Below are 16,780 nucleotides of genomic sequence, written 5' to 3'. Positions count from 1 at the left end.
GGTTTTACTTTGATAATATGTACTCACACTGGGTTAGAGAACGTTTAGAGCAATACAAAGTATTTATTGCATAACCACTTAATCTGAGACTATATTCCATGCGCATGGGAAAATACTTGCTCTTCTGTGTTTATTCGGTACATCTTATTTTACTAAGCGTGTTGACTGTACTCTTCGTACACATGAAAATTGGTACCCATGGCCTGAAATGCCGACCGTATATCTATCTCACAATGGTATCAAAAGTTTAGTCAAAAAAGAAGAACAAGAAGAGTCAAACTGTTTGTCAAAACAAATTTCTTTTTATGCGTTTTATTGATACTGATGAAGATGTTTCGGATCACTGATGCACAAGTTTCGCCAGTTCTCTTTTTGATTTCGCCTTCACCATCTGCGATGGCGTAATAAAAGTGTTGCGAGAATTAAAGCAATATGTTAGGCAAATTAAAAGGAATTTCATACTCCAGTCATCCTGATAAGTAGAAAAGTTCGGAAAATCACCAATGAAGTATAATATTTCCATCGCATAAAGTGCTGGAACTGAGGTTATGTAAATCCTTGAAGAAAGGTGTTCTATGACAATGCTACAGAATATTATTATCTGAATCTAGCTGTGTTTAGCAGTTTTAGTTCCTAAAAAACTCATGGATACATATTTATTTCGGTATTACTATAGTTTTTGCAAAATATCAATGCCTCGATTTCCACCAGTGTAGTTTTAATTTGAAACATAACCTAATAAAAATAGAAAAAGAAAATGAATCAATTTTATGAGAATTTCATAAATTGAGCTATATGGCATTACCAGTATATTTCCCTAAACGATGTACGAGAAATACTTTCTTATATTTTCTGAAAATGCAAAATTTGCAAAATAAAATATATTCTCTACCATATATCCACGATTAACTGCTCCAGACATTTTTGCATACAAACATCTAGATTCCTTAAACGTACGTACGTTATATTTTCATTTTCGGGAATATTTTCCGTACTTATCCGGAAAGGAAGACGAAAAATACAATTTGCATTTCCTTTTCAATTCTCCTGATGCATTTTGTCTGACTTTTATATACAACATCTTTTCATAAATCTCCAGACTGTGGAAAGTTGCCACCTTTATAAACAGCAACTGACATTCCGTCGGCATTTTCTTTTTGTGCGTCGTATTGAAGCTGAGCAAGCTCGAATTTTTCGGATCACTGATGCTCAAGTTTCGCTAGTTCTTTCTTCTCGCTCTTGCTTTCGCTTTTGCAATGAAGTAATAATAGTATTACGGGAATTAAAGGAGTTGGCTGGGTAAAAGAAAAAAGAACTTTCCACCCCAGTCATCTTGATAAGCGGAAAAGTTTGAAAAATCGCCGACGACGTCGAATAATTCCACCGCTTAACTTGCTCGAACTAAAGATGTCGCGGAAAGTTGAAGATGGTCGTTGAAAATGCAACAGAATATTTTTTCTAATCCTAGCTGTATTTATCAATTTTGGTTTATAAGAAAACGTTTCGAAAATTTTTCCAAATTAAAATAATAAATAATATGATGAGATAAATATCGAATATATAGTAGAATAAATGTTGTGGCAGAAAAAAAAACAGTGCTTTTCACATATAAGCAAAAATTTACAGGGTGTCCCAGAAATAACTGCAATATTTTTAGGGCTGGTAGATCTGGTCAAAAAAAAAACATATTTTCTCTTTACCATTTTTAAAATAAATTGAAAATAACCGAGTTATTTTACTAAGTTTATTTACTAATTTACTTTTATTTTTACTAGTTATTTTACTAATTTAAAAAAATTATGGCGACATTTTGAGAACCGCCGGCAGATATCGCTAAGATCATTCAATTTTCCTGATCGGTGCCCGGATCTCAGATAATTCGACGCCCTGTGTTGCCGCATAGTCAAGAAAGTATTTGCTTAAAAATAAATCAGAAAATAACACCACCTGAGGAGTTTAGCAGACATACACATTCCATTACATTACATTATATTACATTACATTACATTACATGTTTAAGACGGTGTTATTATTACACAAAATAAATTAAAAGAAGAAACTTACCACAACATTAAATATAATAAAATAGAGTCACAGTCATAAGTAGACAGAAAAGTAACTGTGACTCTTTTTCGATAAACACTTAATTAACACATGCACACATGCTATTATAATAGGTGCTATCCAAAAGTCCCAGTTTCTAAACCAAATTTCTAACATATAATTTTCATATAGGCTTCATCATAATTTGAACCATTGATTTACAACACCTTGAAATTGCCACGTGCCACGTGCCAAGTAGTTTTTTAAAAGGCGCCGCCGCGGCCGTGGCGATCTTGCGTCATGCCACAATATTAAGCGACGTTGCCGTATTTACAACAATTTTAAATATAAGACATTCGAAGCAATCAAATTCGTATTAAATTTTAAAAGTAATTATATTTTTACAGCCCAGCTACGTCGAAACACAGGTTCCCATTAGAACACCGAAGTTAAGCGACGGAAGGCGATACTAGTGGATGGATGGGTGACCGGTTCGAAACACTGTATCGTGCTGTTGTCCAAAAAAAGGCAAAAGTGTAAAATCTATTGACACACACTGCTCATTCACACCGGTTCGAGGCCGGATGAGATCGGATATCTCGTGACTAAGAGTTGATTTAGACACTTGCCAAGTCGGTAGGTCATTGACCATGATATGGTCGAGGACCACGGTTCGGATTCCGCGTAAACAAAGTAGGCCCCGTCCAGATTTGCCCTGGCAGCAAAAAGGAGACGTTAACTGAAATCTTTACTTTTTCTTTACTTTTTAAAACAGATAAACACGAAACGAAACTACTCTGTAATCATTACTGCACAGGTATCTAAAAATATTATATTAAATTGAGTAAATATCAATTAAAATCTTAATTAAAATTAGTAAATTTATTAACAAATTTAGGTAAAAAATTAAAATTAACATTCCTAATTTTTTGTGTAGAAATTTAAAATTGCTGTGAATTTATAAAAAATATAGGTATATGTAGAATGCGGATAACGTAGGAAGTGGAAACATTGCAAGGTTTAGACACACCGTAGAGAAATCTCAGGTGAATAAACAAGTGGCACTAAAAAGTTATTTAAAATTCCCCGAAAATGTCAAGAAAAATTTCAAATCTTACTTACATCTAACATATATAACATTTTTTTTTCTCGCAAAAAACTGTTTCTGGAGTCGAAATATCTGTACCAGTTAAAATATCTGTACATATTTCTGACACCCTGTAGAGATATTATTTTATTTTCATAGTAGAAGCTCGGCTATTTTGAACTTATTTAAAAAACGTGTTTCAAAATATAATTCTATCGAGATCTACTAGCCCTAAAAATGCGCTAACACTGCATGTTACCTTCTGATCCAGATGTATACCCAGGAACTTACTGCTGTGGCCATTCCCAAGAGACTGATTTTCGGCCTTCACCAATAAACTATAATCAAGGGAACTATTATCTGTAGCAAACTCTACTATATTAGAGATATTCAGTTTAAGTCCATTATGACATCAGCTCAGCATTTGCTAGACTTTCTAATTATATCTGTCAGTAAGCCCCTCATGGTTATCTGCCTGTATTATAACGTTACACTCGTCCGCGTATAATAATGGTGTACCAGACGTAGATTTTGTTTTGTGATCAATCATTAATCAATATACTAAATAACTTTGGCGATAGACGAGAGCCTTGAGGTGTTCCGAGGCTAATTTCTTCTATCTACTAACTACAATATATCTCTACTAACTAAGTTCTGCTAGACAGATACAATTTTAGCCTGTTCAGAGGAGGTTCCGAATACCTACATATGCAGTTTGTTTTATGAATTAGAAGTTCATGATTCACGCAGTCAAATGCACGGCTCATATCGAAAAACAAACGACAAATCAATTTTCGTTCTTGTATACCTTTTGTAATATTATTCTTAATATTTATTAATTAATTGTTAAGTGTCGTTTCTGACCAAACCAAACCAAACCAAAAATTATAAAGCCTTTGATTAAAACAATATTCAAAAATATTATTGTCTGATGAATGCATATATTTGTTTAATACATTGTTATTCCATTTCTCAAATTTAGTTTTTATATAAATTCGATTAGTTGCATAAATCAATCTTTGGTAATTCAACACAACTCTAAACAACTCCACTCAACTCCAAATTTACATTTTAATCCCAAAAGTAACCTCCTATTTCTGTCTGACAAAATAGGTGAAAACCGGGCAAAACTGTCCCTTTGAAAACGATAATACCGGGACATCGGTGCATTCTATCAAACCATCAAAATCCTCTCGCTGCACATTTCCACAAACGAATTACGGCAGCAGCGTTTCGGTTTTGCAGCGGCTCTGTTGTCTCTTTCCGCGCCGCAGGCACGACACGTACCGCAGAAATGATCAAAGTTGGGATGTGCATTATTTTCTTCTCGCTATTGCAACTCACCGATTCGGTATCGACAGAGGCGGAGCGAGCGCTCTCGAAAGAGATTACAGAAGATTCCAGAATAAATAATTTATAAAAGTGGTGCAGATTTATTCTGATTTATGGAACAGGGAAAATAAAACGTTTTGTAGATTGCTGACATGGTTTTACAAATGTTGCTATTATTTTCTAACTGTGACTTTTACCCATTCAATTGCAATCTGGGAATAGATTATACTGTACGGAACCAGAAAATTGAAGACTAAGACCTTAAGTGCCCGTTCTTTGCCGCATTTCAACGTCTACACTCGCGCCAATTTTCAAGAGCCAATTTACGAGTCTCTGTAGATTGTAGCGTGTGTAGTTTATTAGTCCAATTTTTGAAATGACGTAGATAGAAATTAAATTATATCACTTATATTTTGACACGGGTTATGTTTTAATTTTCAATTCCACAAGTCATGTGCTGTTATAGCATTTTTGAAGTGAAACTTCTTTACGCGCGATGGGAGTAAAAATTTAAGACTGTGACACACGAGACGCGAGAGGAAAAGCGGTACGATCTTGGAGCGTCATACTCGTGCTCTATGTGAGCTGCTCTATGGTGGAATCTATCTGAAACTCGGAATGTAGATGGGTCTCAAAGATTTCATATTTTCATGATATTTTGACGACGTTTCGTGCGCTACAAAACCGATGAGTCAAATGAAACAAATCAATATACCAATGAATCAAATAAAAAAAAAAGAAATTTGGTATGTCGATAGATTTCACCAAGGCCAACTTGACCGTGTACGACACGTGTCACTGTGACTGTTAGTTTTGACGTTTTGACTATTAGTAAGAAACGTTAACAAGTTGACAAGTGCGCACGGTCCCACCCTGCAAAGTTGGATATACGTTTCGTTTACATCTTTCTCAGGGTGAGACTAGCGATTTGAAGAAAAAAGTGGATCGATTTCGGTATAATTGGGGACAAGCTACAGGATGACGCCTCGACGTTTCGAACCGATACCTCTAAATAGACAATATCGTCAGGATTTTTCTTAATTAGGGGTCGATGGGAACCAAACTCGGAACGTGAATAGTGGTACCCGAATTGAGTCCTCAGACGGATAGACGGGCAGACAGATGGAAGTAAGAAGAAGTTTCACTTCAAATATGCGCACGTAGTGCACACACAATTTTTTTGTCTTACTTTGATAAAAAGAGAGTCACAACTCCCAAGCGAAAAAAAAAATAAAAATAACAATAATGTAAAGGCTACTCCTAGGCTTCACCTTTACAAAAAAAGCGGAATTGATAAGGTTAAAGGATAAAATTACAGACTTATTAATCTACTTAGTCAACTTGCAAAAGTTTTTGAAACCATAGTCCATGAGAATTTTGAAATTTAAACAATAAACTAATTTAAGTTTTTTTACAAATTCAGCGTTCCTTGCGATTGATAATAAGCAGTAATTAGATGTCATCTATACTGATGCTGAAAAAGTATTCGTCAAAGTGAGCCACAAACTACTTCTTAACAAAACTTATCAATTTTGGTCTTTACAAAAAAAAAACTTTCAAGTTTCTAACCAAATCAAAAGCGAGCTCAAAAGCTATCTGATAGATCGAATTTTTAGTGTTAGAATATGCAACAAAACATCTGAGGCATTGACTGTCACTTCAGGAGTCCCATAAGGAAGTAAAATTTCGCCATTGCTTTTTATTTTATATATGAATTATCTTCCGGACTGCATCAAGCACTTCGAGTGCGTTTTTTTTTCGCTGCTTCGAGTCCGCTTTCGTTTGCGGACGATTTTAAGCGAGGGGTGTCTCACTATTGGAATTACATGTACATTTTCTTGGCAGTCGCTGGCAGTCGCTGGCAGTCATTGGCAGTCTTACGGCAGTCACCTATATAATTACATGGCAGTCATAGGCAGTCTTCTTCGCAACCATTGGCAGTCGCTTGCCAGTAACATGATATTTTGGCAGTACATGTACATTTTTCGCCCAAGTGAGACACCCCTCGTTTTTAAGTGTCGCCTTCGAGATCTGACAAATGTTACGACTTTTTGTTTACAAATAATAATATGTTTCTTAATATCGAAAAATGTTCATTTCTGAGTTTTACACTTATATCAACCAGGATAAATTGCGAATATCATATAGATAGTGTAACACTGACTGAGAGCAGTGCTATCAATGATCTGGGTATAAGGTTCGAGTATAATTGAAGGTTTAATCTACACTATCGAAACATAGTCAATAAAGCATATAAAATGCTTGGTTTTTTTATCCGAAAGTTCTAAGCACTTTAAACAAATTAGTACGTTGTCCAAACTGTACAATTGCTTAGTTAGGCCTCTCTTAGAGTATGCATAAATCCTATGGACTCCTACAGCAAAATGTAATCGTGATCTGATTGAGAAAGTCCAAAAAAAATTCTAAGATATCTATTTTTTAAACAAATGGTATTTATCCAGTTTTCCCTTTGCTGATATTTTATAAAAAAATGCTAGGCTCATTCAATGTCCAGGACCTACACGCTCGAAGAATAATCACGGCACGAAATACCGGCACGAAAAACGAGCACTTTAAAATTTTGACGTATTTTAAGCCTTATTTTTTTATGACTTTTTCCGTCTTTCAATTATATGGAAAACAAGATGTCGAAATTTCGGTGGAATATGTTAATAAAGCAAGGTAATAACTGTGGAATACATAATACATAACCCTGTGGAATATGTTAATAAAGCAAGGTAATTAAAAATAATTCTATCATTAATTACATCTTTTCTTGATAGTCAGTTTTTTAGTTCATCTCAATAGCTTTATTTTTGTTGGAGATATTCGCTTTGGAAGAAGACACTAACATTTTTTCGTTATTTTACATTAAAACCATGCATTCGCCTTTGGTCCCAGTCAACAGACCTATGAAATAGTGTTTTTATGTAATGTCGCTGTTATTGAAAAATCGTATTATTATTGTTTATTGGCTGTTGGGTAGTTACTCTAGCAGAGATGGTTTTAAGGCCAGAAGTTGTATCCGCTATAGCAGCTTTAGTTGAAGATGACAGAGATCAAAATTATGTCGCTAACAGATTTCGGTGTGCACGAAGTACAGTGCAGTCGCTTTCTCGAGACAATTTCATATGCTAGACATCCAGGAAGCTTCGTATGAGAAGATTCGAGACGATCGATTTATTGTTAGTTTTGCTAAGAAACATCCGTTTGCCAGCTTTTCAAATTTATAATGAATTGCACCTAGGGAACATACATGTAAGTGAACGGACTGTAAAAAGAAAAATAAACGTACTAAATCTTATGTCAAGAATGCCTGCTTCGGTAACAAAACTTACTACGTCTGTTACGGGCGAGAATTAAGGGGCTCAGTTCATTAGGGTGAGTTAATGTATCAGGACTGTGGGTACTCACCTTTATTCCCGTTCTTGACTCGTACTTGTTGATTTTTTGCTTATAAAACACTTGAGGATAGAGCGCGCTTGGAGGTGTACACTGTGTACTCGGCCGATCTTGTCACGCTGCGTATTCGACTACGGCTACGTACCCACTCAGGTTTTTCGGGTAAAGGATGGGAGGAAGGGATAGAATCCAACATACCGCCCACCAAAATGAAATATTTTCCATTTTTGTTTGAGAATAGTAAAGTAAAATAAAAAAAAAGTGAAAAAATGCGTTACGTTTAAAAGAAAGTAAGAGTGAAATTTATGGGGTTAAATTTAGAGGAAATTTAGAAAAATGCATTATTGGGGTTAATGCATGAGTGTAATTTAATTAAATATTAAGAGAGTTTACATTTGTTATAGAGTAGAGAAAAGTAATTAAATAAGAGATGTGAATTATGTTTATAATGAGATTATGTTTTTTTTGCGATTATGTTTTTTTGCGATTATGTTTTTTTTGCGATTATGTTTTTTTTAGAGAGTAAATTTTACTTTTGAGATTTGCAGTAAGGCAGTGGGCATATCTTTGTCACTGGTCTTTTAAGAATGCCTTTTGCTGTTTTTAAAGTAACCACGCGTGTAACACGATCATGGCCCGGGTGAATCTCTAAGACTCTTCCAATGCTCCATTTGAGCGGAATTAGATTATCATCCTTTATTAAAACAACCGAGTTTATTTCTATTGGAATAGTAGAGTCATTCCATTTAGCTCTTTGTAAAAGTGTTTGAAGGTATTCTTTAGACCATCGGCTCCAAAAGCTTTGGTGCAACCGTGATATCCACTGCCAGCGAGAGAGATGATTTAATTTTATCCCGGAAAGATCATCTTCCGGAGGGGCGTTTAACGGCTCTAGGGTTAAAAAATGTCCTGGAGTAAGAACTGACAAGTCATTAGGATCAGAGCTTTGTGGACACAATGAACGAGAATTAAGCACTGCTTCTATTTGAACCAGTAGCGTATAAAATTCCTCATACGTGAGCAATTGATCACCAATAACCCTTTTAATGTGAGTTTTTACAGACTTTATTCCTGCTTCCCACAGGCCACCAAAATGAGGCGCGCTTGGAGGATTGAAGCGCCAGGAAATTTGTTCTTGCTCAGCGGCGGATTTTAGCATATTAATCAGTTCTCTAGAAGCTCCAACAAAGTTCGTTCCACAATCGGAATAAATATGATTGCAGCGACCTCTACGAGAAATGAATCGACGCAGTGCACCCAGAAAAGTCTCGGAGGAAAGGTCGGAAACCAGTTCTAAGTGCAAAGCTTTCGTGGCCATGCACACAAATAAGCAAATATAGGCTTTACAGGACTTAGCACCTCGTGCACGATATCTTAATAAAGAGAATGGACCACCATAGTCGCATCCAACTTCAGAGAAAGGTTTTACTTGAGAAAGTCTTACAGCAGGAATATCTCCCATAATAGGAGGCTGAGGCATTACTGGATTAGCGCGAAAGCATTGAGGACATTTAAAGAGAACACTACGAATTGTTTTTCTAGCAGAAACAATCCAGTATTGTTGAGCGAGAATATAGTGAAGAGTTTGGGGACCGGGATGCAAATAGAGTTTATGAGTATATTCTATGAGTAGAGTAGTAAATTTATGATTATTGGGTAAGAGTGCGGGATGTTTTTGAGAGAAATTTAGAGAAGCATTGCGCAAGCGACCACCAACTCTAAGAATTCCATTGGTGTCGATAAAGGGGGTCAATTTTCTTAAGTATTTAGGTAGAGATTTGCAATTATTTATTAAGAGAATTTCCCTAGCATAATATTGTGATTGAACACATTTAATAATACATTCTAGAGTTTCATTTATTTCAAATTTCGAGAGAGGAGAGGTTTTACGAGATTTAGAATGTCGAGTATTATAGAGAAAGCGTCTGCAAAACGTGACAATATTTATAATTTTAGAGAAAGAAGAGAACTTTTCAAAGAGAGTATCAAACAATGAGGGCTGTGAAGTACATGTCAATATAACTTTTCGTTGTTCTTCTTCAGTTTCAGGGAAAGTAAAAATTGATTGCGGCCAATAAGATTCCGGTTGGCTTAGCCATGGAGGTCCCGCCCACCATAAGGCATTTTCGAGTAACTCGCTAGGTTGAAGACCACGAGAACCTGGATCAGCGGGGTTGTCTTTGGAGACTACATGACTATTGGGAGCAGGATCATCCCAATTTATACCTAACTTCCACAAATCTTGTATAATCAGTTTTAAGTGAAGAGTGAGAGGAACTAACATGCCACAGGGATCAAATATGCTTGCGAGTTGTGAAAGAATATTGCGTTTGTTACAGATTTTATTTGTCAAGGACAACGCTGGTGAATCAAAGAAAAATTCATCTGTAGAGGGATTCCAGTTTAGTCCTAGAACTTTAGAGGAAGAAAGAGAATTTATATTTAAAGAGAGAGAAGAATCAATTTTGCATTCATTTGGAGATAACTGAGAAAGAAAATTTGAGCTATTCGAAGTCCATTTTCTAAGTTCAAAACCACTGTGTTTGAGTATAGAAATGAGATCGCGTTGAATTTTTATAGCAAGAGAAAGATAATCGCAACCAGATATAATATCATCGACATACGTATCCATATCTAAAATCTTTGATGCTTCGGGATATTTTACTAAATTTTATAACTCGAATGGCTAAAAATGGGCTACAGCTTAAACCAAAAGTAACACGAGTAAGTTTGTATTCTTGAATGGGCTCATTAGCGTTAAATCGCCATAAAATTTTGTAGGTATTCAGTATGATTTTTATTAACAAGAATTTGACTAAACATTTGTTTAATATCGCTAGCAAATACAATCAAATGCGATCTAAATCGAAGCAAAATAGATAAAATATCTGACTGTAATTTTGGCCTAGTTAAGAGAGTGTTATTCAAAGATTTATTTGTGTAATCTCGAGCGGAAGCATCAAAGAAAACTCTAAGTTTGGTCGTGAGACTATCTGGTCGGATTACGCAATGATGAGGCAGATAATAAGAATAAGCGTTGGGAGAAGGATTTTGCACGGCAATCATATATTGAGAATCTAAATATTCACGCATGTAATTAGAATATTGAGAATAAAGTTTGTGGTTTCGAAGCAATCGTTTTTCGAGCGAGAAAAATCTACGAAGGGCGACATCTCCAGAACCTTCAAAGATCGCTTCCAAAGTTTTAAATGGTAAAGATACTTTATAACGTCCAGAAAGAGTGCGTGAAAATGTTTTACAAAAGTGTTCTTCGGCAAGCTTTTCATCTGAAGAAAGCGTCGAGGATTGTGGAACGTCCTCTAACTCCCAGAATCTTTGAAGTGATTGATCCAAGGAAGCATAAGACGTAAGAAAGTATGAGTTTACAGAGAGCGAAACACTAGATGTTTTAACTCTTCCTGTAATTATCCATCCAAATATAGTTTCTAAAGCGACGGGTTGATCTGGATCTGAGAGGAGTTTGTTTCCTGTTATCAAGAAACCATAAATATCTGCACCCAAATGTATATCTACGGGTTTAGAGAGGTGAAAGTTGGGATCAGCTAAGGGCAATTGAGAAAACTTTGAGAACTGTTCAACGGGAAGAGAATTAATCGGTAAATTATCACTAATTTCGTTTAATATAATAAACTCCAAGGAGTAGATCGGATCAGACTTTCCAATAGGTTTAATGTTGCATCTAACACCGTGAGAACCTTTGGAAATATTTTTCCCGATGCCACACAATTGGATGGGGAGGAAAAATTTAGATAAACCTAATTTATTAAAACAAGATTTTGAAATAAAGTGACTTTCACTTCCACTGTCAATTACAGCGCGTATTACATGAAAATTACCCCACGCATCTTGAACATTGATTAATGCTGTAGAAAGAAGAGCTTTATTCTTATGTTTTGCAAATAAATTTGTAGATACAACTTCTGAGATAGAGCTGCTTGCTTGCAGAACTGGAAGAGTTTGCGATGAAGTGGATGGAGGAACGTTTACAGGAGTTGTTATTTGACCTTCGAAATGTAAAAGCGAATGATGTTTTTTGCCACAAGTTCGGCATGAGGAACGAGAATTACAACTCTTAGAAGAATGTCTAGTGCCGAGACAGTTTGAGCACCAACTTCGGGATTTAATTAAATCATATCTCTGTTTTGGAGTAAAAGCAATAAAATCTGGACAGTTATAAATAAAATGATCCTTGTTACAAACTTGACAAGTTAAATTTTGTTTCAACTGAGTGTTGACAACAAAGGAAGAGGTAGGTTTATTTTTATAACTTTTTTGTGAATACTTCGTTTTAGTTTTGTCATAATTACTATTTTTATTAAAATGAGAAAACGATTTAGTTAGAGAGATTGTATCTTTAGCTGAACATTGTTTTTCTAAAAATTCAATGAGTGTATCGTATGATTTGAGGTATAGCATATCTTGTGATAAAACAGAGCCACATTCCAGTTCAAAATTAGTTTGCAAAATTTCTGGAAGTCTATCATAAATCATATTAAATAGCACAAAACTCCAGCTCTCTGTGGGAAAACCCAAGTTATTTAAAATTGTAATATTACGAGTATAAATATCAATCATATTTCTTAGAGCTTCATGATTATTTTCGTTAGAGATGGGCTTAATATTTTCTAGAGCCTGCCAGTGAGCTTTTGCAATCAAACGTTTCTTATCGTACTTATTTTTTAAGGCTTGATATGCTATATTATAATTTTGATTGGCAAGTGGAGTACTAGATACCAAAGCTAAAGGAGGACCTCGTAAGAAACTCACTAGATAGTTGTATTTCGATATATCACTAAGAGACGAGTTACAGTGTATAAGAGAATCAAACATATCGATAAATGTTTGCCAATGTTTAAATTCACCATCAAAATGGGTACCTCAATTTTAGGAAGTTTTACCGAACATTGAGCAGTAGTGTTTTGTAATTGTGTAGTATCCAGCTCCGATTTCGTTTGCGGAAATAAATTTGTGAATAATGCTTCAATGTGAAAATAATAATCATTAAATTCAGTTTGAATTTTGACATGAGGATCAATATCGCCATTATCCTGTGCGGAGACTAATAAAATTATATTATTATGAATCTTATTAAAAGTTTTATAAATATCTTCTAAGTGTTTTGCTCTACATCTAAAGTTAGGGTGAAAATTTGGATCTTCAAGAGCTTGATCAGCGGATTTTTTAAGTTCTTTAATTTTAGTAAGTTCTACAGAGCGTTGAGCTATAAGAGTTTTTAATTTGCGAGCGTCTGCAGACATAGCGAAAATGAGTATAATAATTAATTAGAGCGTAAGAGAGAAATGGAATGCTATAAAGTGAGAAAATAAAATATTATAGAATATAATAATTAACTGAGAGAGAGAGAGAGAATGATATATTCTACAATAGAATATTATATGAGAAAATAATTATTATATTTTCACCTTATAAGGTGAGAAAATAAACTATTATAGAATATAATAATTAACTGAGAGAGAGAGAGAGAGAGAGAGAGAGAGAGAAAGAGAATGATATATTCTACAATAGAATATTATATGAGAAAATAATTATTATATTTTTACCTTATAAGGTGAGAAAATAAAATATTATAGAATATAATAATTAACTGAGAGAGAGAGAGAGAGAGTAATTAATTAAGAGAATAAGAGAGAAATAGAATAATTAACTGAGAGAGTGTATGTGCGTGTGTGTGTGTGAGAGAGAGAGAGAGAGTAAGAATGATATATTCTACAATAAAATATGATATGAGAAAATAATTATTATTTTTACTAAGGTATTCGTATTAATTGAGGGTATTTATTAATTAAAAATTAAATTATTAAGAGAGAGAACAGACTAGAGTTGAGACTAAATGCGTATCGATAAATTTGAGCGTAAAAAAGAAATATCCGGACCAGTATCGCGAAACAGCGCTAGATATCGCTTTTAACACCGGTACGGCAATTTAAAAATCGATCGGTCGGTCGCAAATTGCTGGGCAGTGGAACCAGTGACAAAAAATGTACTACCTTTTTTTACTGCGTTAAAGAGAAGATAAATATAGATTTTGTTCGAGAATTTATTTTATTGAATATGTTTAAAATAATATATTACAAAATATTAATGATATTTAGATAATTTTGAGAAATTAATTATGATAATCAATTTAATTGAGTATAAGTAAAATATGCACGTAGTTCAGCAAGGGATCTGCGGCGGAAGGACCAATGTCACGGGCGAGAATTAAGGGGCTCAGTTCATTAGGGTGAGTTAATGTATCAGGACTGTGGGCACTCACCTTTTTTCCCGTTCTTGACTCGTACTTGTTGAGTTTTTGCTTATAAAACACTTGAGGATAGCGCGCGCTTGGAGGTGTACACTGTGTACTCGGCCGATCTTGTCACGCTGCGTATTCGACTACGGCTACGTACCCACTCAGGTTTTTCGGGTAAAGGATGGGAGGAAGGGATAGAATCCAACAACGTCTGTTGACTAGGATAAAAAGCGAAGGACGTTTTAATGTAAATATTACGAAAAATATCGAATCGAATCAAGATTACGCTATGGCATAATACTGTGGGGAACATCCACTAGGATTCGGGAGGTTTTCATTGTTCAAAAAAATGCTTAGGTGTATTGCTCGTGTTTCTCCAAGGCAAACTTGTCGAGATTTATTTAGAGAATATAAGTTACTAACTTTGACGAGTATCTTTATTCAAGAGCTATGTATATTTGTTTATAAACACCAGCATAAATATAAACTAATTTCTGAAGTCCATAATTTCAATACAAGAACTAATCATAAATTTTATGAAATACCATGTCGTACTAATGTAATGTTAAATTCACCGCAGTGTTTAGGATTAAGAATGTTTAATTGCTTACCAACTCAATTTAAATTATGTAAGAATATAAATGTTTTTAGAAATAAGTTGAAAATTTTTTTATTAGAAAAAGTATATTACAACATAAATGAATTTTTTATGGAAAATGTATAATAAATTGTTAAAATCATACGAAGAAAAAAGAAAGATATTGTTTGTATCAGTATTTTTTCGTTTTCGCATAGATGCATAAGTAAAAGGTTTATTATTGTATTTGTTTTGACTATTCTATCACAATTTTATATTGTAATTTAGAAATAAAGTTTATTTTTTTTTATTTTTTTTTTCACTGCTCCGAACAGGTTTAAAGCTGCCTTATCGGTCCATGGGGACAAGATAAGGTGCTATTGTTAATCACCTAGAAAGGAACGAACAATGTTAGCAGCATCAAGCAGCACAGATTTCTGCATTAGGCGGTAAGTATTTTCAGGTATTCCAATTACTTTTAATTGTTCTTTCAGGTTGACCGGGATAATTCCAATGGTCGAGACAATCAACGGGACTACCTGGACCGATTCCATTTGCCATATATTTTTTATTTCTATTCTCAAATCTTGATACTTTGTTATTTTTTCTGTAAACTTGCTTTGTATATTGTTGTTGTTAGGAATAGAAATATCAATTAGTAAAACTGGTTTTTTAATTTTATTTATAAGCGTGATGTCCGGTCTGTTACTTCTAACGGTTTTATTTGTTAAGATTGTTTTATCCCGGTATATTTTGAAACTATTATTTATGATATGGATGTGGATGATATTTGTAGTAGGGCTCTTGGATTTCTCGGTCAATGTTGAATTGTTTGAGGATCTCCAAGTAGATGATTGATGCGACTCTGTTGTGTCTTTCCAGATACTTTGTACTCGCAAGATTACTGCACCCTGATAAAATGTGTTCTATGTTTTCACTTCCAGAATCACATCTAGGGCACTTGTCTGATATATTCTCCTTTAGGATGAGTTTCCGGTAGTTGCGTGTTGGAATAACTTGGTCTTGCATAGCCACTATGAATCCCTCGGTTTCTGAGTAGAGATAACCCGATGTTAACCAGTGCAATGATTCCACCTTTTCAATGTGATGTTGATCTAGCTCATTTAGGTACCGTCCGTGTAACTCCTTGGCTCCCCAAGTAGCTATTTTATTAGTGATTGATGTAGGAGTTGGAAAAGCACCATATTGTTTCTACTGAGGTTCAAGGGGGTGTATTTGACATCAGCTGAAGACACCGTGACGTAAAGGTTGCTGTTCTTGGTATAAAAGTATTCTCTGAGGCTCTTTATTTGCTCCCGACAGACATTAACAACATCCAGTAAACCTCTACCTCCAAGATTTCGAGGGAGGGTTACCCGTTCCGTAGCGCTTCTGGGTGGGTGATTTCTAAATTTGGTTAAAGGTTTTCGTACCAGGCGATTTAGGGATTCCAAGTCTGTATGGGTCCATTTGACTATTCCAAAAGAATATGTAAGAACCGGTAGGGCATAAGTGTTTATTGCTTTAAAGAGGTTCTTAGAATTCAAACCTGTCTTTAGAAGGGAGGTAAGTCGCAGTCGGAAGGCGGTCGATAGGCGGTTTTTAATAATTCCATGTTCTATTTTGTGTGTTTGTAGCATTCCAAGATATTTATACGGCTCAGTCGACATTGCGGAGATAATAGTTTTCTCATCTAGATTCAATTCTGGTGTTTCGCATAGTTTTCCTCTTATGATTGAAACAGTCTGACATTTGCTCGTACCAAAGGTCATTCCAATATCTGCGCTGATTTTATGAACGGTACGCAGAAGGTTTTCAAGTTGGTTTTTTGTTGCAGCATATATCTTCAAGTCATCCATGTATAGTAGGTGTGTAATGAGATGACGTCTGTTTCTCGTTCGTAGTGAGAATCCATAACCTGTTTCATTGATTATCCGCGATAGTGGATTTAAGGCTAGACAAAACCAAAGGGCGCTAAAAGAATCCCCTTGGAATATCCCTCTACGAATTGGAATTTTTGGCGATGTTATGTCAAAGGGAGCAGACCTGAGGTTGAGGGAGGTCG

General features: G+C 34.9%; 2 protein-coding genes across 2 annotated transcripts; both read right to left on the bottom strand.

The window, feature by feature from the left end:
- Positions 1–8,183: 8,183 nt before the first annotated feature.
- LOC115877585 lies at positions 8,184–10,051 on the bottom strand. The gene is made up of 2 exons (XM_030893832.1): positions 8,498–10,051; positions 8,184–8,261 (listed from the first exon to the last, which is right to left on the bottom strand). The coding sequence occupies exons 1-2, from the start codon at positions 9,342–9,344 to the stop codon at positions 8,254–8,256; spliced, it is 855 nt and encodes a 284-aa protein (XP_030749692.1). The 5' UTR covers positions 9,345–10,051; the 3' UTR covers positions 8,184–8,253.
- Positions 10,052–10,621: 570 nt separating this feature from the next.
- LOC115877615 lies at positions 10,622–12,715 on the bottom strand. Its single transcript, XM_030893862.1, has 2 exons — positions 12,442–12,715; positions 10,622–11,640 (listed from the first exon to the last, which is right to left on the bottom strand). Exons 1-2 carry the CDS (start codon positions 12,713–12,715, stop codon positions 10,622–10,624), a joined length of 1,293 nt encoding a protein of 430 aa, XP_030749722.1.
- Positions 12,716–16,780: the final 4,065 nt, after the last annotated feature.

This window comes from Sitophilus oryzae, unplaced genomic scaffold (assembly GCF_002938485.1).
Source record: "Sitophilus oryzae breed Bouriz unplaced genomic scaffold, Soryzae_2.0 scaffold_1494_pilon_pilon, whole genome shotgun sequence".
Taxonomy (NCBI): domain Eukaryota; kingdom Metazoa; phylum Arthropoda; class Insecta; order Coleoptera; family Curculionidae; genus Sitophilus; species Sitophilus oryzae.
The sequence above is the reverse complement of the archived record's forward strand: the minus strand, read 5'-3'. Positions and strand labels throughout refer to the sequence as shown.